This window comes from Leptodactylus fuscus, chromosome 2 (genome assembly GCF_031893055.1).
Source record: "Leptodactylus fuscus isolate aLepFus1 chromosome 2, aLepFus1.hap2, whole genome shotgun sequence".
Taxonomy (NCBI): domain Eukaryota; kingdom Metazoa; phylum Chordata; class Amphibia; order Anura; family Leptodactylidae; genus Leptodactylus; species Leptodactylus fuscus.
The window spans coordinates 218,574,961-218,597,293 of record NC_134266.1 but is presented as its reverse complement, the minus strand read 5'-3'; the positions used below and the strand labels follow the sequence as shown (position 1 = coordinate 218,597,293).

At 42.7% G+C, this 22,333-nt stretch overlaps 1 protein-coding gene across 1 annotated transcript; it reads right to left on the bottom strand.

Annotated features, from left to right (window-relative positions):
* Window positions 1–3,418: 3,418 nt before the first annotated feature.
* On the bottom strand, window positions 3,419–16,875 carry BLOC1S1 (biogenesis of lysosomal organelles complex 1 subunit 1). Its single transcript, XM_075265578.1, has 4 exons — window positions 16,749–16,875; window positions 14,169–14,241; window positions 6,687–6,819; window positions 3,419–5,191 (listed from the first exon to the last, which is right to left on the bottom strand). The coding sequence occupies exons 1-4, from the start codon at window positions 16,807–16,809 to the stop codon at window positions 5,081–5,083; spliced, it is 378 nt and encodes a 125-aa protein (XP_075121679.1). The 5' UTR covers window positions 16,810–16,875; the 3' UTR covers window positions 3,419–5,080.
* Between the last annotated feature and the right edge of the window lie 5,458 nt (window positions 16,876–22,333).

The following is a 22,333-nucleotide window of genomic DNA, read 5'->3' as shown; positions in this document are numbered from 1 at the left end:
TATCAATTATCCCTTTAACCAGACTGGCAGAAGCAAAATAATTGGCATAGGGGGCACCTTCAAAAAACTCTAGTACCTAGCTATAGTACTCACATTAGCACTGCACCATGAGCAGCTCATATTCTAGTAGTGGTCAGGAACTAGTCAGCTCAGAGCAACGGCAAAATAAAAATGGCAATAATAAAAGTGTTATTGATGCCGAATGCTATAAAAAGCATAAGCTATGAAAAGAAGGGGGGAAAGTATTTCAGATAAACAAGGATTTTTGTGCCTTAATATAAAACCAAGAAAGAGGAACAGGATGTGCAGATGATGGCTAAGAAAAACAGAGATGTTATTCTCACGTTGGAACTGTTAATTATTACTGGATTTACTAAGGGGACTTTAGAAATAAAGCAGAACTTTATTATTAGAGTCTTTATGTAAGCTGTGACATTTTGTTAAAGGTTTAATGTTACTAACCTACTAGGGGGATTACAAGATACAGTAACAGAATGGGGACAAGATCAGTTACCATTTCACCCAATACTATACCTTTATATGTATCCTAAATGCTTCATCGAGTAATACACCTCCAATCCTCTGGCTCATGACTCAACACAATATAATACATCACAATGGGAGGAATTTAGAAAGACCTATATGGCAGTATTCTGGCAACAAAAATGCAGCTTTTGGCTTATGTGCGCTAAGGTTTTATGAAATTTTACATTTACAATTTTACACTCCACTTTCAATAAAATGGAAGAGAAAATAGGAGTGTTAAGAGTGGATTCACATCTGCGCCCATGCGCGCTTTAAACAATCCTGCTGAGTTTCCGTCTTCTGCCCCGAGAAACTGGACGGGGGACAGAAACCCGACAGTCAGTTTTCAAAATCATTCAAGTGACTGGGCTTGAAAAGTAACCGCCCGTGAGCGTTTTGTACCTGTCTGCGGTGAAACCGTTTTTTTTTTAACCGGATACAAAGTCGGACATGCAGGACTTCACCGCGGACAGGTACAAAACGCTCACAGGCGCTCACTTTTCAAACCCATTCACTTGAATGATTTTGAAAACTGATTGCCGGGTTTCTGTCCCCTGTCCAGTTTCTTGGGGCAGAAGATGGAAACTCAGCTGCATTGCTTAAAGCGCACAGGGGTGCAGATGTGAGACCGCCCTAAGCTGATTTATTAAATGCAGAAGACAGAAGAGTTAGACTTTTAAGGCCCCACATTACAAAAAAAAACCCTTCATTTTGTTGCATATCTTGCAGATTTCTACTAAGCCAAAGCCAATAGTGAATTTAGTTAAAGATAGAAGTAGATGAGCTTCTTTCATATTTCCCATTCCTGTTAAAGCTACTCTTCTCAGCTTTGGCTCAAAAAACAAAAAAACACTGCAAATCTGTAAAAAATAAATAATTAAGATTTTCTGCACTGTGGGGCCTCCCTCTAAGGAATGAGAAATATATAGGAATTTTTATGCTTCTGCACTCTGCTCAATATACCCTTGGCTTTGGCTCAAAAAACTGCAGCAAATCTGCAACAACAAAAAAGCAGTTTTTCCACAATATGGGGCCTAAGGCCTCGTTCACATCTGCATTGGTAATCCATTCGGAGGAGTCCGCATGGGGACTCCCCTGAACGGACTACCGAACGCATTTTGCAAGCAATGTACACTAAAAGCACACGGACCCCATAGATTATAATGGGGTCCGTGTGCTTGTCCGGAAATCTCCGTAGGGAACATGAGGACAGGAAAGTACTTCACAATCTACTTTCCTGTCCGCATGATTTGTGCGGGCAGCGCCCGGCAAGCATACGGACCCCATTTTAATCTATGGGGGTCAGTGTGCCTTCACTGCACACCGCCTGCAAATGCATTCAGTAGTCCATTCGGGGGTCCCAAACGCAGATGTGAACCAAGGGTCAGACTAAATGGGTCTTCTGGCGTTTATATATGATGGCCTATGCACTGGACAACTCCTTTAACTGGTCCAAGTAAGACAACAGCTTACTTCTAAAGGCAGAGTCCCTGAGCCCATTCTAAACTTAGATTCAGGTGATATTCAATAAGATATTTTAATGCTTGGACTTGAATAAGTAAGTTTTTGCCCTGTACTGTTAGGAGTTCCTCTTCCCTCTAAACTTCTGGTTAAGATCCAGGACAGTCCTGGACACACATTACATTACTACAAATCTGAACCTACCCATGTACAGAGAATAAGCAGCGTTAAAGTACAGTAGCAATAGGCACAAGTTTATTGGTAAAACACTTCCTCCCAGGAACATATTTCACAGCTTAAGAATTCTTAGAGTGCTGGGAATTTTCTACATTGTTATCCAATAAACCAGAAATGGCGTTTTGCACTTTCCCCCCCCCCCCACTGTTGGTAGCAGAATTGTTAGACTCAGGGTGAACAGACAAAGCATCAATTAAGCATCAGTCAGAAGGCAAAGCGATTACTATCTGATGTAGAGCAGCTCCCAGGCAGATGGTCAGGGCATGTACTAACACTATGCTGCCATTAACGGTTAACTTCTATCCCTGGTAGAGGACAAAACACAAGGCATAAAACAAGCTTTACAATCAGATGGAGGGACAACAGCAGGTGCTCAGAATATATCATCTTGTGATGTCACCGGCCTTGCCTTCATATTGTGAAAGAGACTGGTTACAAGGCAAAGTGTCAACATGAAGCAGCTGCCTCTGGTAAATAGTAGGTGAGGGCAGAAAATGACAGGTCTGCTCTAGAAATAGAATAGCCAGAAGCAATACCTCCCCAGTCATGTCCTTAGTTGGCATTTGTATTGCAGTTAAAGGGAATGTATCACCTAGATTTGTTCTGTTCTAATTAAAACCACATATTGATACATAATCAGTTTTCTAAGTTATTTTATGATGGTAATTTTTAGGTTTTTATTAATACACAATTCAAGGGCTGCTGTTGTGATTCAGACATATGTTTTACATCAGTTACATGGACTACAGGAACCTGAAGCCAAGAGGTGCTCATTGACTTCTATAGGAGAGTGTTGTGAGCTGTGATATCACCTATTCTGAACAGCGTGGTCATGTGTTATCTATAGTATATAGAAGTAATACCTTTCATTGTAATACGGTCATGGATAATGTGATCTCTACAGAACAGGAAGTGACAGGCTGGTTAGAAGGGCCAGCTCTGTCCTGGGGAGCCCCCTGGACCCAGTACATGTGGTGGGTGACAGAAGGACACTGTCTGTGGTGAGCTCCATGCTGGAGAACAACTCCCACCCCATATATGAGACCATGACAGCACTGGGAAGTGAATGGCATCTGTTTTGAGCGCTCACACTCTGACATGTGTATAAGTGCCTGAATGCGCACACGTTAACTCCGTGTGAACGGATTATCTCATCTTATCTTATAGAACAGGAAGTGTCAGTCTATTAAGAAGCTCAGAGGTCAGAATTTTCTTTAATACCGGTAGTGACACAAAATGAAAACAAAAATTACAAAAAAAATTTGAAAAGTAAACTTTGTTTAAACAAAAGGTTAATTTTCTAATAATTTATAAACAAAGCCTGGACTAGTCCAATAGTACAAATGATCATGTCAATGGCCTCTTCACACAGATCTCATTTTGTTGCTTATTTACAATACCTTCTATTTATAGTGAATAGAGTTGCAGTTACAATAGTCTGATGTGTTTAATTCAAGAAGCCATTCCTTCCTTGTATCAGTCATCTCCAGTTGTCTATATTCTCTTTCAACACTGTGAATATCATGAGCGGTCATAAAACCACCAACGACACACCCGTGTGAATAAACAGAAGTTTATATCTGCGTTCACTGTCTTTGATAAACCTACTTCCCATCTCCATTCTAATATAAAAAGCTGACTCATACACTAAGAAGACAATGTAGCATCACAACTGGCCTTTTAGCACATAGTAGATACGGACCTAAAGGGGTCATTTAGAAGACCTGTTATAAATGTCCCTTAGAATTATACTGTTCTATTAGACTAGGTTCACATAGAGGAATCTGCCACGGAATTGGGATTAAGCAGAGCGCAGCAGGATGCTGAAAGAAAAAAAAAAGAAAATCAGCGTCCTGCTTGGTCTTACCTCCTATTCATCTAGGTCTAAACAGCAGAAGAAAGCCGCAACTTGCCTTCATCTGCATTCCGTCACGGCGGCCATACTGCAACAGAAAGCGAAGAGGAATTTCTCTTCATTTTTCGCTGTGTGAGTCTAGCCTTAGAATGGATATAAGAACATCTTCTTCTATGAATACACATTGTACAAACAGCCCATACATTTCAATAGGAAATAAGCAAATGCTGCTGATCACCTTATCTTCAGATAACTCTCTATAAGGCCACACAAACATAAAAAAGTTCATGTGACAGCCATTTTGTAATATCCATTCTTAAACCCATTAATTGTAAAGGAGCTATTGTACGTGTTTTCTGGATTCTGTTTAATGGACTGTCAATCAGAAAAAAATAGAATACGTTTTATTTATGTCTGTTTTTATACAGATGCAAACAGCAGTCAGACTGGCAAGTCCATTTTTTATGGCATCAACTATGTGAATATAGCCTCAGGACATACCTCATCCTAAACACATTGGCACCTAAACACTGTCTACAGTAGCCAAGCTGTGTGCCGCCTTTCTCTGAGCAACAGAGACATTTCAATACATTGAAGTATTCCTAAAGCTGAGTAAATGGAAGAAATGATATAACTGGCTAGATGTGCATCTTATTTTATGTAATAGCTCGAGCCTTGAAGGCACATCTAAGAAACCTTGACATTTCGTATAAGCTGTTTGTATATGTATTATTTGTTCCTAGCGCCAGAGATGTAGCATGACATTTCTATGCGGGCTCTCAGTTGTAAGCCTCCGCTTTCAGCAAAGTATTGTAAATTTCTGTTATGTAACCTTGGTAGGACTGCACAACAAATCATTCAGTGCAGCAAAAGCAAGAAACCGCTTTATAGTTCTGCCATATTAACTTTGGATTTCTTCTTCAAGGAAATCCCAAATACTTTTGAAGACATTGTGGTATGGAAGTTATTAGGCTTCAGGGGGTCTCAGTTGTGTGGAGCAGCTCAGGATGCAGACGGCTGTAGTTGGCCTTTATACACATATTCCAATGCAGTGGCTATTATACGCATGTCCTTTTCAATACTTCTCGCCCAGTTCTCCACATCACCAATCTCCTGTAGGGAAAAAAAGTAGACTTCTAAATCTAAACAGCATATGGATTCATTTACACATGATGGAAAAAGTGTACAGTGTGGGTTCTGTACATTTGGGCCCTCTGACCTATAATGTTACTATAGGTATATTATTCCATACAAATGTATACAGTAAAGAAACATACTTTAGCTCCCCCATCAGCTGATAAAAACAGCAGCAGCCCCACATTCCATTTCACAGGCAGTGACGTCACAATTCTCTGTCATGTTTGCAGCTCAGTCCCACTCAAGTGACTGGGGCTGAGCTGCAATACCAAGCACAGACCTTACACAATGTACTGTACAGTGCTTGGTATTCACTAAAATTGGCACTTTAAAAATGGCACCTGCTCGAGAGCTGATTGGGCTCCATTGTTGCCAGGTCTTCAGAAGTATTATCCAGGGAAGACCTGGGTGCAATACCTCTATGATTATGAGTACTCTATGACTGCAGGTATCAACACTTCCAATGCCACATGTTGTAGAGGAGGAGATTGATGTATAGTTTTATGGGAAAAGATCCCATATAACTTGTTATTTATCCATGTATTTCTATGTTGTATCTATACTCAGGAGGAGTCATTACCAGCTATTTATATATGCAGTCACTGTTAGCACCACCTAGTGGACTCAATTCCTCCATCTGAGAACAATCATATCATAGTAACAAAACAGAAATAAATGACAAGTTAGAATCTTTCCCCACAAAACTATACATCAATCCCAGCATCTCTTCGTGCTCTGCAGATTATACAGCATTTTCATGCTGACAGGTTCTCTTTATAACAGAGTGTATTACGAGTTTACCTTTGACGAAGTCTAAAAAGCTGTTTTTAAGATGTAGTAAGAACTTGTTTGGTAGCAAAATGCAGGAAATGAGTTTATGGGAAGATGATGATGATGCGATTGGGAGTTTGTTTATTGCTCAGCAGTCTCCTGAGGTGTTTTACCTTCTCAAGTTCAGGCTTGTACCACTATAATATATGCAATTTATGACTGCAAGTGTAAAAAACCCATAATGAAGTAAATATATATATATATATATATATATATATATATACTGTATATTGTGTGGGTATATGGAAGAGTCAGGCCTTTAAACTTTAAGAAATCTGGCAGCAGCTTAGCTCCCTCTGCCCATAAAGGATGTGCTTTGGAGGCAATGGGCTGCGTGGGAGGAATAGCTACTGACCATACAACTCCAATCTACTGTGTGCAGCCTTTCCTCTGATGGCAGAAATTGGAGAAATTATGGATCTGTCAGTAGGATTGTAAATCCCCGATCCTTTAGTTTGGTGTTTCTGGCAGCGGTCTTCTGCCCTCTCCTAGGTCAGTACACATGCACTGCTTGGCTGAGTCGAGCCTGAATGTGAATGTGTATGTGTGAACAGGAGTCAGAAAGATTGCCGTCAGCATAAAGAGCATTTGGTTGCCCCCTATCTAAAGAGTATAGCCACCAAGAGTAACCCAAACTCACTTTCAATGCCTGATTAAAGTTTTCCACTAGACTGATCCACTGTGTTGTTTGCTTTGCAAACTGTGAGGCCTGTGTCTGCAATGTCTTCACTTCATGGTCCAACTTTCTTTGATTCACGTAAGCCTGGGCCACACTGCAGTACAAGGAAAAAAACAAAGGAGACAATAATGACTTTCTAAATTACATCTTATATCTTTAACAATTCATTCCTCCTAATTCCCAACATTGTGAAAGAATGCCAATATGATAGAATTAAAAATCAATGCGAAATGGATCCGAACAGAAAATAGAATCCATTGTTGGCTTGATGTGCTGTAAATTTTCATAATAATATGGGCTGAAGCAGAATACAATGTACAAAAGCACCAGCACTGAACAGTGAGTGAAGAGCGCCACCTGCTGGCCAGTATCTTCTACACAGTATTCACGCTACATTACATTATGTATGGAAACAATTGAGAAAGACACGCTGCAAGGGATAATAAAAGGGGCATTTTCTACAAAGGTTAGCATGCTGTGATGATGTAGCCGAGAATTGTATTGATGTGAACACACACACATATATACATGTTCGATCAATTATAGGTAAATTATGTCTTTTTGAGGGGACTATAAATAATTTAATATTTTATATTATAAAAGGAACAATACAATCTGAGCTGCTGCAGAACTTCACAAGGACCTGCATCTTCAACATGCTGTCTATATTAGTCACAAGCTGCACTGTCTAAAAGTTCTATCTAAAATACCAACCCCTATGTCAACTACATTGTCATTGTAAAAGCCCAAGTGCCAGTCACAGCCCTATCCACAGCAAGAATACCCCCCCTCATGTCAGCCACAATGAACCTATTGTCATACCACCCCCAAGTGCCATGCACTGGCAGCAAAATCATTCCCGAGTGCCAACTATAGTCTTCTCATATTTAGTCTAAGTCCCATCCTACTCGCTTGATCCCCCCACCACAAAAAAAAAAATGTAAAAAAATGATTTACTTCAAGTCCCTCTTGAAGTAAAGTAGAAGAAAATCCCGATGAAAAAGATCTTAAGAGGGAAGGCCACACTTTACAGAATTTTCCTGCGGAAAATCTGTAGCTGCAAATTTTACATTGAACTCACCCCTATACAGTAAAAGTGGTGAATATTCATGGCATGCATGACATTTTTTGTTTTAAATCCTTCCATATCTATTATACGGGAATTTGAAATGTAGAATCTACCAGGATACAGGTGAGAGTGTGCACTCATCTTTCTACATATTTATGTAGGGCTCTCAAATTTTAATATATTAGTTACAACCAGAATATAATGTAATGAGGCGCGCCTGCTTTCACCTAAATTTTTCCCCATATCCTACGCACATGGGTGTGACTTCTCATAAAAAAGGGTATGTGGCTTAAATGTAATATTTGCCCAAACTGCACTTAAATGGTGGAGTGAATATTACACCTCAATTAAGCTATCGAATGGGTGTCAAACTTGGACTTGATAATGTAAAGCAGGGGTTTCCCTGAGGGCCACATCAGGATTGTGGTTGACTACAAATCACCGTAAAGGAAAAATTGTCAAAAGACAGACTCACCATAAAAATATTGTATTTATTAGTAATCAAATATAAAAAAAACCAAAATTGTAGTTCATATAAATATCAAAAATACTGGTTAGATATAGGAGGACCAACACACCACAAAATAAGATTAGTGGCAGGCAACAATAGACCGTAAAATATAAACATGCAAAAGTGTAACAAAGTATATAAAACAATAATATTATAATAATGTGTCAGCTAGCTGAAAAATATATTCACAAAAAATAAAAAAATAGTAGCAATACCTCTTAAAGGGGCTCTATCAGCAAAATCATGGTGATAGAGCCCCACATATGCGTGAATAGCCTTTAAAAAGGCTATTCAGGCACCATAAATGTTATATTAAACTACCCCCGTTTTAAAATAATACCCTAAAAAAGAATGTGATCTACTTACGCATCGTGCACGCTGGGCAGGCATTCAGGGTGTGTCGTCTTCTTCATCCACGCCTCCTCTTCCTCCGATGTCCTCGGGTCCCGTCCTCCTCCGGCGCTCGCGAACTGACATTGATTAAAAAAAATTGCCTGGGCACATGCACAGTAGCCGTAGTAGAAACCGCATGCTACTGCGCATGCACCCAGGCCATTTTTTTTTTTTTTATCAATGTCAGTTCGTGAGTGCCGGAGGAGGACGGGATCGGAGGACATCGGAGGAAGAGGAGGCGTGGATGAAGAAGACGGCGCACCCTGAAAGCCTGCCCATCGTGCACGATGCGTAAGTAGATCACATTCTTTTTTAGGGTATTATTTTAAAACGGGGGGGGGGGGGGGTGTAGTTTAATATAACATTTACGGAGCCTGAATAGCCTTTTTAAAGACTATTCACACATATGTGGGGCTCTAGCAGCATGATTTTGCTGATAGAGCCCCTTTAATAGAGATAGAACTCAGTGTACGTGCATAAGGGAATACACACATGTAGCCATAAACACAAGTGAAAGCATGGTAGCTAAATAATGAAGTTAGTGCAAGGCTGAAAAGACATTACAAGTGAGGCATGACAAAAAAGAAAGACTTTGAATACAATATATTGCAAAAATAATAATGAATATGCCTACCAAAGACGCGCGTTTCACCACGGATGGCTTCGTCAAGGGACAACACTTAACTGTTTTGTGGGCTTTAAATAGTATCATGCCTTTAATTAAAAAAATGCAGAACAGCTGCGAGCGCCATACTCATTGTGGCAATGGAGACCGCAACTAGAACCAAAGTATGCTAGTGCACCAAAATAAAAATCGCGCGTCGCAAGAGGATGAGATGTTAAACTATTATAACGATCCAAGGCTTAAAGTGCACATGCGCCGAAGAGAAGAGCTTAGTGTTGCGGAAGACAGAGTGCTATAAGCAAAAAGCTGGAAACACAAAATTAGGCATGGATACAAATGTAACGAACTAACAAAAACACAAAACAAATAACACTGAAGTAAAGGTCAACGCTAACAAATGGTTAAACCATACTAATGAGGGAGAAAGAAGCTGAATGACATACAGAGAAAATATGAAGGAAAATCACAATAAAGCTATTGATAAAAATCACAAAAAGAACACAGTACATATTAGTGGAAGACGTGTAAGTCACATGAAACAGCTAATCTGAGTATATGATATAAAAATGTACATGGTGTTGCGGTAAAGCGTAAAAACCGCACCCAATGTGAATAGGCACCTAATTTCTGGAAATGTAAAACGCATGAAACAGCAAAACTGAGCATATGATACAAAAATAGGACTACGGTGATACATAAAAACCACCCCCTCCAACCACTCCCTGACGCGTCATTGGCATATTGTACTCTTATACCACCGATACTGCCTCAAAAGAAATACTGTTCAAACATGTATTCACTTTCCCATCTTTTATCACACTGCCTTTGCTTTATTGGATAGTATTTTTTCACTCCGTTTGGAAAATTTCCTAATGTGGAAATTTGTGTCCTTCTACCTGTCAAGATAGCCCCACTTCATACTGTCTGTGTTGGTGCCTAGTGCTGAATCCCCAAGTGAGATACTTTGTGGGTAGAGATGAGCGAACACTGTTCTGATCAGCCGTTCCGAACAGCACGCTCCCATAGAAATGAATGGAAGCACCTGGCACGGCGACCGGCCGCCGGCAAAGTGTACGTGCCAGGTGCTTCCATTGACTTCTATGGGAGCGTGCTGTTCGGAACGGCTAATGCAAACAGTGTTCGCTCATCTCTATTTGTGGTCTGATGTCTAAGCACAGGAAACTGAATGCCAAGATGGCCCCTGACCCCTGTCCTGGCACCACAATCCTCTGACAAACACTGTGTCCGCCTCATGATACCTCACTGATGTGGAACTACAAGATGTTGCCCTTGCTTCCCACTGCTGGTGCTGCCCCTTCAGTCAAGTTCTGTCTTCGCCTTGAGATACTCAAGGGCTGATGTAAAGCTACTTTGTTTCTGTGCTTCAGTATCCATCCTCTATGCTCCCTGTACTAATGCACACGCCTTGGTATGCAATGTTTCCTTCCTCCAGTGAACGTGAACTAAGAGAGAAACCTTGAGGGCCAGTGATGTGCGCTTCCTCCAGCAAAAGTGAGCAAACTAAGTCAAGGTGGGTTCACATCTGCACCTGCTCTACGTTCAGGGTTTTACGTCCCCAAATCTGCTTAAAGGGAGTCTATCATTAGCTAGATCTTTTTTTTTAATTTTTTAAAATAAGCATATTTTTACATAGCCTTTAGAAAGGCTGTTCTAGGCATACCTTGCTTTTCTTGATCCTCACAGCCATTTTTTAATTAACCTGATTTTCTTCATATGCAAATTACTCTACAGGGAGCACCAGAAGCTTTATCCCTGTTCTCCAAGCACCCCTGCGTCATCAGCTAGCCACGTGCAGCGGGATTAAAATCTTGCACATGCGCTGTATGTGACAAGCTGCTCTGGAAGCAATGAAGAGGTGTAAAAGGAGAGATCGTCTTTGAAGAAGTAGGCGATGGCTGATGACGGAGGTGGCTGATGCTGCAGGGGTGCTTGAGGAACTGGGATAAGGCTTCCGGTTCTCTCTGAAGATTCATTTGCATATGAAGAAAACTGGGTTAATCCAAAATGTCTGTGAGGATCAATGAATGACAGGTATGCCTAGAATTGCCTTTCTAAAGGCTATGTAAAGATATGCTTATTTTAAAAACCATCTAGCCAATGATAGACTCCCTTTAAAAAAACACGCAGAGAGAAAAGTCCGGCATGGAGGACTTTTCTCTCCGAATTTTTTTTGGGAGAAACCTGACAGACCCCATTATCTATTAGACTCTATGGGGTTCGTGACTTTCCATGGGTAACCGTTGTTTTGTAAGCGGATTAGGTGTAGGAGTGAACCTAGTATAAGAGACTTGACACACGACACAAAATAACCTGGAAAACCAGATAAGACCTGCAGGCCTTGTATTTAACAAATGCGGTCTAAAGAAACACCAGATCCCAGTGAAAAATCCGGTGTATTTTCAGAGTGCCTGTTCAAATAAATCTGTGCCAACGTACAGTATTATGTGGTTTGTTTGCAGGGATGATTTTAGAGTGTTCTTAAATAAAATAAACATCCTGACACTGGTAGCCAATTCTGCTTTCTCTATTATTAGAGGTTATTAAAATGACTTCAAGGAAGTCTGGGGCTTGAGCAATTCTAAAGGACATCCTAAGTTTGTGGCACCACTCCCTTAAGTGCTGATTAAGTGTCTGTGTAAATGGCAAAAAATAAATAATTAGAAATAATTCTCAGGATTTAGTGCATCCTCAAAGAGTTAAAACCCTGCCAGGAAGAGCCACAACACTGACCCACCCAGGAAAGTGCAGCGCTCAGACCTTGTAGTGACAAGTGCACCCTGTCAATCTCTAGCCTGGCTTCTAAAGTCTATAGTGCATCCATTTGGTATTGGATGTATCCCATTTTTGTAGAAAGGGCTGCTTAATAACAGCTGATCACAGAAACAGGAGCTCATGAGATCAGCGTTCATGCAGTCTTGGAAGAAAGAACTCGGTATATCCCTTACAGATGACCAAGTTAGGTGAGTTTTGTCAATGTCACATGGGTTCTCCACTTGTGTAAGGATGCAGGAGAATCACTACAAATTCCTGACTCATTGGTACAAGACTCTGGAGTGCTTACATGCATACCATTTGGCCGATAACAACCTCTGCTGGTGTTGTCATCAAGCTATTGGCTCCCTTTCACATCTATGGTGGACCTATCCAGTTTTAAGTTCATACTGGCAGTCTGTCAAGTTCACATTAAGAACCCTGCATAAATCTAATTTTCAGATATCTCTACTTCAGATTCAGCTGGCTTTGCCTGATGCAAACTTTAAATCCTCCAAGCAAGACTTGGAGGATTTAAACAACACATCTACTTGCGGCTGCAAAAATGGTTGCAAACAGTGGCACCCACCCACTCAGAATGGGTCACCAGAGTTAATCAGATTGGAGGAGCTCTCGAGCTGGGCCTCAGGTACGCGCAGTAAATTCCCCAGGATCTGAGCCCCATGGATGTAATTTTCTAGCCACAAATAACTCTCCCATTGCTGCTTCACAGACAGCCATCTTGTGAGCTACCATGTTTCTGTCTTCCTGCTCATATGGTGCATTTATTTTTTGAACTTGAGTGTGTACATATATCGTTTAGGTCTGAAGCTGTGATGAACTGACGTTTAGCCTCCTTTGGGACTATCTACAGCTAAATCTTCGATATGGACCTGGTTACGGTGATTTCCTTCCCCTCCCACACCTCCTCTCCCCCCTGCCCCTCACTTTTCTTCCCCCCCCCCACCTTATATAAATGTTAAAAAATTAAGTAAGTATGTGTTTCTATTTGATTATTTTTTCTATTGTTAATGTATTATGCTGTTAACTATACTGTACGTTCCTAAATAAAGAATTAAAAAAAAAAGGCTGATCACAGGTTGTCCACTGAAGGGGCCTATAAGCAGCTGAAAAACATGGGAGAAGCTTGCAACAAGTGTTTGTGTCTAATTCCTGCACAGCGCCACCACATGGTGCACATTGAAATCAAACAGCTATCTGAACAATATACATTCTGGATCCTAAAGTGAGAAGCCTTTTGTAGCTCCTCTGTGCTCCAGTTAAAGATACAAATGCTGATCATCTCTGTAATGTGCTGTGGTATACACAGACCATAAGGATGCACGTACATCTATCAGCTTGTGCTGCAAAAAAACAAAAAAAAAACAACAAAAAACACATAGTTCACCTTGCAGTGTAAAGTGCAGCTTTTTTTTTTTACCGTAAATGTTTTGGCTATGCAGTAACTACAGATGAAGCACCACGTTTTTATATGTCTTTCCCTTGAGAACCCTTTGGCTGCATTTACATAATGCATATTTACTGAAGAACTGCATGCAGTTTTTAATTGCAGTTGCATGTAATGACCAATGACTGAATATTATTGTGAGTAAACTGAGTGACTGGTCACTACATGTACGTGTGGTTCCATTCAAAGTACCAGCCAGTAAGCGCATAGCAGATGCAGCCTGTACTCACAGTATAAGAACACGTTAACACCACCATTGCAATTCTGTGCTTCTATTTAAGTTCTATGGTGTACAACGATTAAAAAGTGGATTTTTTTTTTTTTTTTTTTGCACAAAACGCCAAAATTGTGACTGAACTGCATATGCCGCTTCCCTGAAAAGAGGGTGTGGTGAAGGTGGGCAGGTCCCACCAGATTTATTATCATTTACACCAGAAATCTGAGGTAAATCGTGGGAAATATATTTGAGATGGCGTACATTTCCCTTCCAGGCGCACAGACCTGGCGAAGGGTGCGCATCATTTATAAGAAGGTGTACACCTCTTCATAAATGAGGCATCCCCTCTGCTCCATCTGGGGTTATAAAGACCCCTGCAGGCACTTACCCAACATTTAGATGATCTACTAAAGCCTCTGTCAGGGTGGTAGCTGCAGCGATGGCCTCCTTTCTTCTTTTCTCTGATAAAAAGAAACAGATTTCTTACTAAGGACTGCAGCACTAACACCAAGTTTACTTCCTTGTCCTATCCACATGGAAGTAATATTTACATCCTGTGCATCTAAATACTAAAACACAATTATCGTCATCGCTGTCGGTTATAAAAAAAAATAATTATACTAGACAACCCCTTTAAAGGCATGTGTGTGCATACTTGGTTGTCACATTTTTTTTGTTTAAAAAAAAAAAAGAAAAAAAAAAAAAAAAAAAAGCAGTTTTCAAACTTTCCTAGAATTCTCTGTACAAAAAATTACGACTGTGATAATACGTATACAAAACAGACGTGCGGTTTTTGTAGGATGTACAACAAATATGTAAAGCTCTGTTCACACAGCATGACAGCAACAAACGTAGGGTATGTTCACATGACAGAAACCAAATTTCGCATGTGAACTAGCCGCGACGGGATGCCGTTGCAGTGTAATGATTAGGCCCAAATGAATGGGCCTAATCAGGAGGGAGTCTTGTGCCGCAGACGTCTCAGCCGCGGAATCCACAGGAAGAAGGGGCATCTTGCTTCTTTTTCCCACTAGCAGAAAAAAAAAAAAAAAAAAGCAAGCGGCTCCCATTGAAGTCAATGGGAGCCGTTTTTGCAGGCGGATTCCGTGTCAAAATCCACCTACAAAAACTCTGTGTGAACTAGCCCTTAAATGTCCTTGAGCACATGCGGTTTTATATCTTGCTAGAAAGCCGATACTGCGCGGAATTCAGCACACTGTTGGCTTTCCCGTTCTGTACCCCCTAGCTGGAGATATTGGTACTGTTAGTTTTGGCACTGATCTCTGCCCACCTTCAGAAGGGCGCTCCTGATAGTCTTGCTGGGCTGGGGGGAACGCACCTCCCAACAATACTCGTCCATAACGCTGTACTGTCAGAGGAGGCGTTTCTTAGCACCCGGCGATGGCACTGTGCTGTGAGGAACGCCCCCTCCCCAGTACAAGTCTATGGACGACGGTGGGCAGATATCTAACGGCACTGATATCTCCAGCCCTGGGGCACATAACGGGAAAGACATAAGACTGTATGTCTTGAATTCAGCGCAGTGTCGGCTTTTTAGCGATATATAAAACCGCATATGCAAAAGGAAATGAAAGTTCCTCTTAAAAGACCTGTTACAACATAGGGGCTCAGTGGTCAGCACCGATGCCTTGGAACACTGGAATTCTTAGGTAGAAACATGTTTGGGTGGGTTTCCTCAGACACTCCTAAGACATACTGATAGGGAATGTAGATTGACCCACTTGGGACAATGTTGACAATATCTCTAAAGTGCTGCAGAACATGATGGCGCTTTATAAGTAAGCAAAATAATAAATTACACCCATCATTTGTGTGCTGCTGTGCCCTGTATATTTATACAGCCCCTGGAAGGTCACATGTGAATTAGCTCTGATACTCCAAGAGGGCAGCAAACTTTTATATTCATGTCAAATTATAATAAAGAGTCAAAAATTCTGTAGGGCTTGTCAGGAAAGTCAGATATGTATAAGGCCTGGTTATGGTGGTGCACAGATGATACCTAGTAATACATGGAAAATCATAAGGACAATAAAGACCGCAAAAGTATCACCTATATATGTTAGCACAGTCCAACAAATGTATCCTGTACACCTTACATAAAGGAGCACTGTCCCCTATATCTTATATACAGAAGCAGTCCCACATGTGGAAGGGAGGGGGAGGGGTTACAGTCACCGGAGTCACGGGTGGCTGGTGCTGGGGGGAAGGGGGAGATGTTGGAGGTCACTGTAATCTCTATATGGGGGCAGGGGGCCGGGGGAGTGGGTGATGGGTAAGGGCAGGGCCGGGGATGCAGGTAGCGGGAAAGAGGGGGGGGCCAAGGCGCAGCAGCAAGGCCGTTGTCTCCCGATCCACCATCCTGTAGGAGGGGCCCGCCGCAGCCGCAAAGAAAGGGACGTGGGGGGCCGCGCTGCAGGTGGTTCGCGCCAGGGTCAGGAAGTCCTGCTGCGGAGGAAGTCGCGGGTAGGAGGGGACAACAAGGGAGAGATGGGGGAACAAGAAATATAAGCAGTTCACCGCCAACCCGTAGACGAAGTCGCGGGTAACTGCAAGTCACCTATATATGGGAGCACAGTCCTACAAATGTATCCTGTATACCTTACATAAAGGAGCACTGTCCCCCTATATCTTATACACAGAAGCAATCCCCTTATCCCCTATATATGGGAGCACAGTCCTGTATGTCTTATGTACAGAGGTTCCATATATAAGGGAGCATAGTCCTCCAGGTATATTCTCTATATATCCCCTATATACCAGAGCACAGTCCTACAAATCTATCCCTTATGTCTTATGCGCAGGACTCCAGTTCCTTCCGTACACATTACATGACAGGAAGCAAAGCCTTCCAGTCATTACTATGAGACCGCGTTACCATGGAGAACTCAAGCCGAGACTTTAGCCCGAGGCTTCATGCAGCTGACTAGGCCCCGGCAATTGTGCTCACCTTGCAGCTCCTTCCTCTCATTCTGTTTGGCCTGGTGCTCCTTGAGCAGGCGGGAGAGCATGGTGGAGAGCGAGAGACTACGGGGGAAGGGAACTATATGTGTCCTAGTGAGAGGAGGAGAGCACAGAGCGGAAGTGCCGAGAGGTCTTGTGACTATTGAGCGGCTCCTCTGCTGCAGCTCTGGCCTGACACACTGTATACAGATCAGTAACTGCCTGAGCCTTATTACTGACACACTGTATACAGATCAGTAACTGCCTGAGCCTTATTACTGACACACTGTATACAGATCAGTAACTGCCTGAGCCTTATTACTGACACACTGTATACAGATCAGTAACTGCCTGAGCCTTATTACTGACACACTGTATACAGATCAGCAACTGCTGCCTGAGCCTTGTTACTGACACACTGTATACAGATCAGCAACTGCCTGAGCCTTATTACTGACACACTGTATACAGATCAGCAACTGCCTGAGCCTTATTACTGACACACTGTATACAGATCAGCAACTGCCTGAGCCTTATTACTGACACACTGTATACAGATCAGCAACTGCCTGAGCCTTATTACTGACACACTGTATACAGATCAGCAACTGCCTGAGCCTTATTACTGACACACTGTATACAGATCAGCAACTGCCTGAGCCTTATTACTGACACACTGTATACAGATCAGTAACTGCTGTCTGATCCTTGTTACTGACACACTGTATACAGATCAGCAACTGCTGCCTGAGCCTTATTACTGACACACTGTATACAGATCAGCAACTGCTGCCTGAGCCTTATTACTGACACACTGTATACAGATCAGCAACTGCCTGAGCCTTATTACTGACACACTGTATACAGATCAGCAACTGCCTGAGCCTTATTACTGACACACTGTATACAGATCAGCAACTGCCTGAGCCTTATTACTGACACACTGTATACAGATCAGCAACTGCCTGAGCCTTATTACTGACACACTGTATACAGATCAGCAACTGCCTGAGCCTTATTACTGACACACTGTATACAGATCAGTAACTGCTGTCTGATCCTTGTTACTGACACACTGTATACAGATCAGCAACTGCCTGAGCCTTATTACTGACACACTGTATACAGATCAGTAACTGCTGTCTGATCCTTGTTACTGACACACTGTATACAGATCAGCAAGTGCCTGAGCCTTGTTACTGACACACTGTATACAGGTCAGCAACTGCCTGAGCCTTATTACTGACACACTGTATACAGATCAGCAACTGCTGTCTGATCCTTGTTACTGACACACTGTATACAGATCAGCAAGTGCCTGAGCCTTGTTACTGACACACTGTATACAGGTCAGCAACTGCCTGAGCCTTATTACTGACACACTGTATACAGATCAGCAACTGCTGCCTGAACCTTATTACTGACACACTGTATACAGATCAGCAACTGCTGCCTGAGCCTTATTACTGACACACTGTATATAGATCAGCAACTGCCTGAGCCTTGTTACTGACACACTGTATACAGGTAAGCAGCTGTTGCCTGGGCCTTGTTACTGACACACTGTATACAGATCAGCAACTGCTGTCTGACCCTTGTTACTGACACACTGTATACAGGTCAGCAACTGCCTGAGCCTTATTACTGACACACTGTATACAGGTCAACAACAGCCTGAGCCTTGTCACTGACACACTGTATACAGGTCAGCAACTGCTGCCTGAGCCTTGTTACTGACACACTGTATACAAATCAAATCAAAAAAGCTTTATTGGCACGTCTGAATAGGTATTTGGCATTGCCAAAGCTAGTAAAGTGGGCGGGAGGGGAGTTGGATTCGGGTGGGTGAGTGTTGGGTATGGGGGGGTGGGGCAGTTGGTTTGGGTTATAACAGTCCATGGAGTCTCATCTTCCTCTTAGTTGGTGACCGCTATATGGGGATGGGGAGGTGGGGGTGGGGCGGGGCGGGTGTATTGGGATAAATATAACAGTCCGTGGAGTCTCATCTTCCTCTTGTTTGGTGACAGCTGGACACGTATTGGGCAGCGATCTCCACAGTGGCCTCTTCTTCTCCCAGTAGGATGTAGAGTTTCCTCTTCTCGTCTGCAGATATGAAGTCTGGGATGTGGGCAGAGAGTCTTTGGTAGTAGACGGCCCTCACAGCTGAGTATTTGGTGCAGTGTAGCAGGAAGTGGGTCTCGTCTTCTAGGACCCCCTGGTCACAGTGCTGGCACAGTCTGTTCTCCCGTGGCTTGTACGTCTGCCTGTATCGCCCCGTCTCTATCTCTAGGTTGTGGGTGCTCAGTCTGTACCGGCTCAGGGTCTGTCTGTGTTTGGGGTGGCGTATTCTCTCCAGGTAGGTGGCCATGGTGTAGTCCCTTTGTAGGGATTGGTACACGGTGAGTTTCTTGGAGTTATTTATTTCGTTTCTCCATTCTTCAATGTACCGCTCTCTGTTTGCCTCTGTGGTCGCCTTTATTTCGGCCTTGGTTATCATCTGTTGGTGTTTTTGGTTTGGTGGTTGGCTGTTGTTTGGTTTTTATTGACACACTGTATACAGGACAGCAACTGCTGCCTGAGCCTTGTTACTGACACACTGTATACAGGTCAGCAACTGCTGCCTGAGCCTTGTTACTGACACACTGTATACAGGTCAGCAACTGCTGCCTGAGCCTTGTTACTGACACACTGTATACAGGTCAGCAACTGCTGCCTGAGCCTTGTTACTGACACACTGTATACAGGTCAGCAACTGCTGCCTGAGCTTTGTTACTGACACACTGTATACAGGTCAGCAACTTCCTGAGCCTTGTTACTGACACACTGTATACAGGTCAGCAACTGCTGTCTGATCCTTGTTACTGACACACTGTATACAGATCAGCAACTGCCTGAGCCTTATTACTGACACACTGTATACAGGTCAGCAACTGCTGCCTGAGCCTTGTTACTGACACACTGTATACAGGTCAGCAACTTCCTGAGCCTTGTTACTGACACACTGTATACAGGTCAGCAACTGCTGTCTGATCTTTGTTACTGACACACTGTATACAGATCAGCAACTGCCTGAGCCTTATTACTGACACACTGTATACAGGTCAGCAACTGCTGCCTGAGCCTTGTTACTGACACACTATATACAGGTCAGCAACTGCTGTCTGATCCTTGTTACTGACACACTGTATACAGGTCAGCAACTGCCTGAGCCTTATTACTGACACACTGTATACAGGTCAACAACTGCTGCCTGAGCCTTGTTACTGACACACTGTATACAGGTCAGCAACTGCTGCCTGAGCCTTGTTACTGACACACTGTATACAGGTCAGCAACTGCTGCCTGAGCTTTGTTACTGACACACTGTATACAGGTCAGCAACTTCCTGAGCCTTGTTACTGACACACTATATACAGGTCAGCAACTGCTGCCTGAGCCTTGTTACTGACACACTGTATACAGGTCAGCAACTGCCTGAGCCTTATTACTGACACACTGTATACAGGTCAGCAACTGCTGCCTGAGCCTTGTTACTGACACACTGTATACAGGTCAGCAACTGCTGCCTGATCTTTTTTATTGACACACTGTATACAGGTCAGCAACAGCTTGAGCCTGATTACTGAAACACTGTGTTAGGATCACATCTTCCATCTTGTATTCTGTCAGCCATCTTGTAACCTTTTTCTTATATAAACTTTATGAAAATGTCTGTTTAGAGTCTAAGAGACCCCTTTAGGGGATAAGGCGTGTGGAATGTTGATGGTTGGGTTATAACTCCTTATCTATTTGTGGTCATCTTTGAGGGTGGGTGTAGAAACCGGTTCAAATAACCTGTTGATCGTTAGCCCCAAGGCCGGAGTGGACCAGTATGTGATCATTATCTCTCTTGCTGTGATATACATCTAGAATTAGTGTAAGATGTTGGTTTACACATAAATATTTTAGATTCTTCTTTAAAGGTCATCCCAGGTTGGAGTGTAATAATGAGATGCAGACCTTATCCAATAGTCATGTGCCACAGCTTATGTCATTAGAATAGTCCAACCTGCTTTTGTCTGTATTGTATTTAAACTACTTCGCTGTAACAATAAATCAGAACTCTTTTGATACACCACCATCTTGTGTCTTAATCAGTTCTCCAGGCTTAAAGAAGATGGCTGCAGTCCATCTAGGCCTGTTAATTAATTATTTAATTTGGAGCCCTGCAACATACTCTTCCCCAACACACTGTATACAGGTCAGCAACTGCCTGAGCCTTATTACTGACATACTGTATACAGGTCAGCAACTGCTGCCTGAGCCTTGTTACTAACACACTGTATACAGGTCAGCAACTGCTGCCTGAGCCTTGTTACTGACACACTGTATACAGGTCAGCAACTGCCTGAGCCTTGTTACTGACACACTGTATACAGGTCAGCAACTGCTGCCTGAGCCTTGTTACTGACACACTGTATACAGGTCAGCAACTGCCTGAGCCTTATTACTGACATACTGTATACAGGTCAGCAACTGCCTGAGCCTTGTTACTGACACACTGTATACAGGTCAGCAACTGCTGCCTGAGCCTTGTTACTGACACACTGTATACAGGTCAGCAACTGCCTTAGCCTTGTTACTGACACACTGTATACAGGTCAGCAACTGCTGCCTGAGCCTTGTTACTGACACACTGTATACAGGTCAGCAACTGCCTGAGCCTTATTACTGACACACTGTATACAGGTCAGCAACTGCCTGAGCCTTATTACTGACATACTGTATACAGGTCAGCAACTGCTGCCTGAGCCTTGTTACTGACACACTGTATACAGGTCAGCAACTGCCTGAGCCTTGTTACTGACACACTGTATACAGGTCAGCAACTGCTGCCTGAGCCTTATTACTGACACACTGTATACAGGTCAGCAACAGCCTGAGCCTTGTTACTGACACACTGTATACAGGTCAGCAACTGCCTGAGCTTTTTTACTGACACACTGTATACAGGTCAGCAGCTGCCTGAGCCTTATTACTGACACACTGTATACAGGTCAGCAACTGCTGTCTGAGCCTTATTACTGACACACTATATACAGGTCAGCAACTGCTGCTTGAGCCTTGTTTCTGACACACTGTATACAGGTCAGCAACTGCTGCCTGAGCCTTGTTACTGACACACTGTATACAGGTCAGCAACTGCTGCCTGAGCTTTGTTACTGACACACTGTATACAGGTCAGCAACTTCCTGAGCCTTGTTACTGACACACTGTATACAGGTCAGCAACTGCTGTCTGATCCTTGTTACTGACACACTGTATACAGATCAGCAACTGCCTGAGCCTTATTACTGACACACTGTATACAGGTCAGCAACTGCTGCCTGAGCCTTGTTACTGACACACTGTATACAGGTCAGCAACTTCCTGAGCCTTGTTACTGACACACTGTATACAGGTCAGCAACTGCTGTCTGATCTTTGTTACTGACACACTGTATAAAGATCAGCAACTGCCTGAGCCTTATTACTGACACACTGTATACAGGTCAGCAACTGCTGCCTGAGCCTTGTTACTGACACACTATATACAGGTCAGCAACTGCTGTCT

Excerpts from the sequence above, each read along its gene's own strand:
- BLOC1S1 (XM_075265578.1), bottom strand. The coding sequence starts at position 16,809 with ATGCTCTCCCGCCTGCTCAAGGAGCACCAGGCCAAACAGAATGAGAGG. Across the intron at positions 14,242-16,748 it reads TGAGAGGAAGGAGCTGCAAG|AGAAAAGAAGAAAGGAGGCC; the intron begins GTGAGCACAATT and ends TCTTTTTATCAG. Across the intron at positions 6,820-14,168 it reads GTAGATCATCTAAATGTTGG|TGTGGCCCAGGCTTACGTGA; the intron begins GTAAGTGCCTGC and ends CTTGTACTGCAG.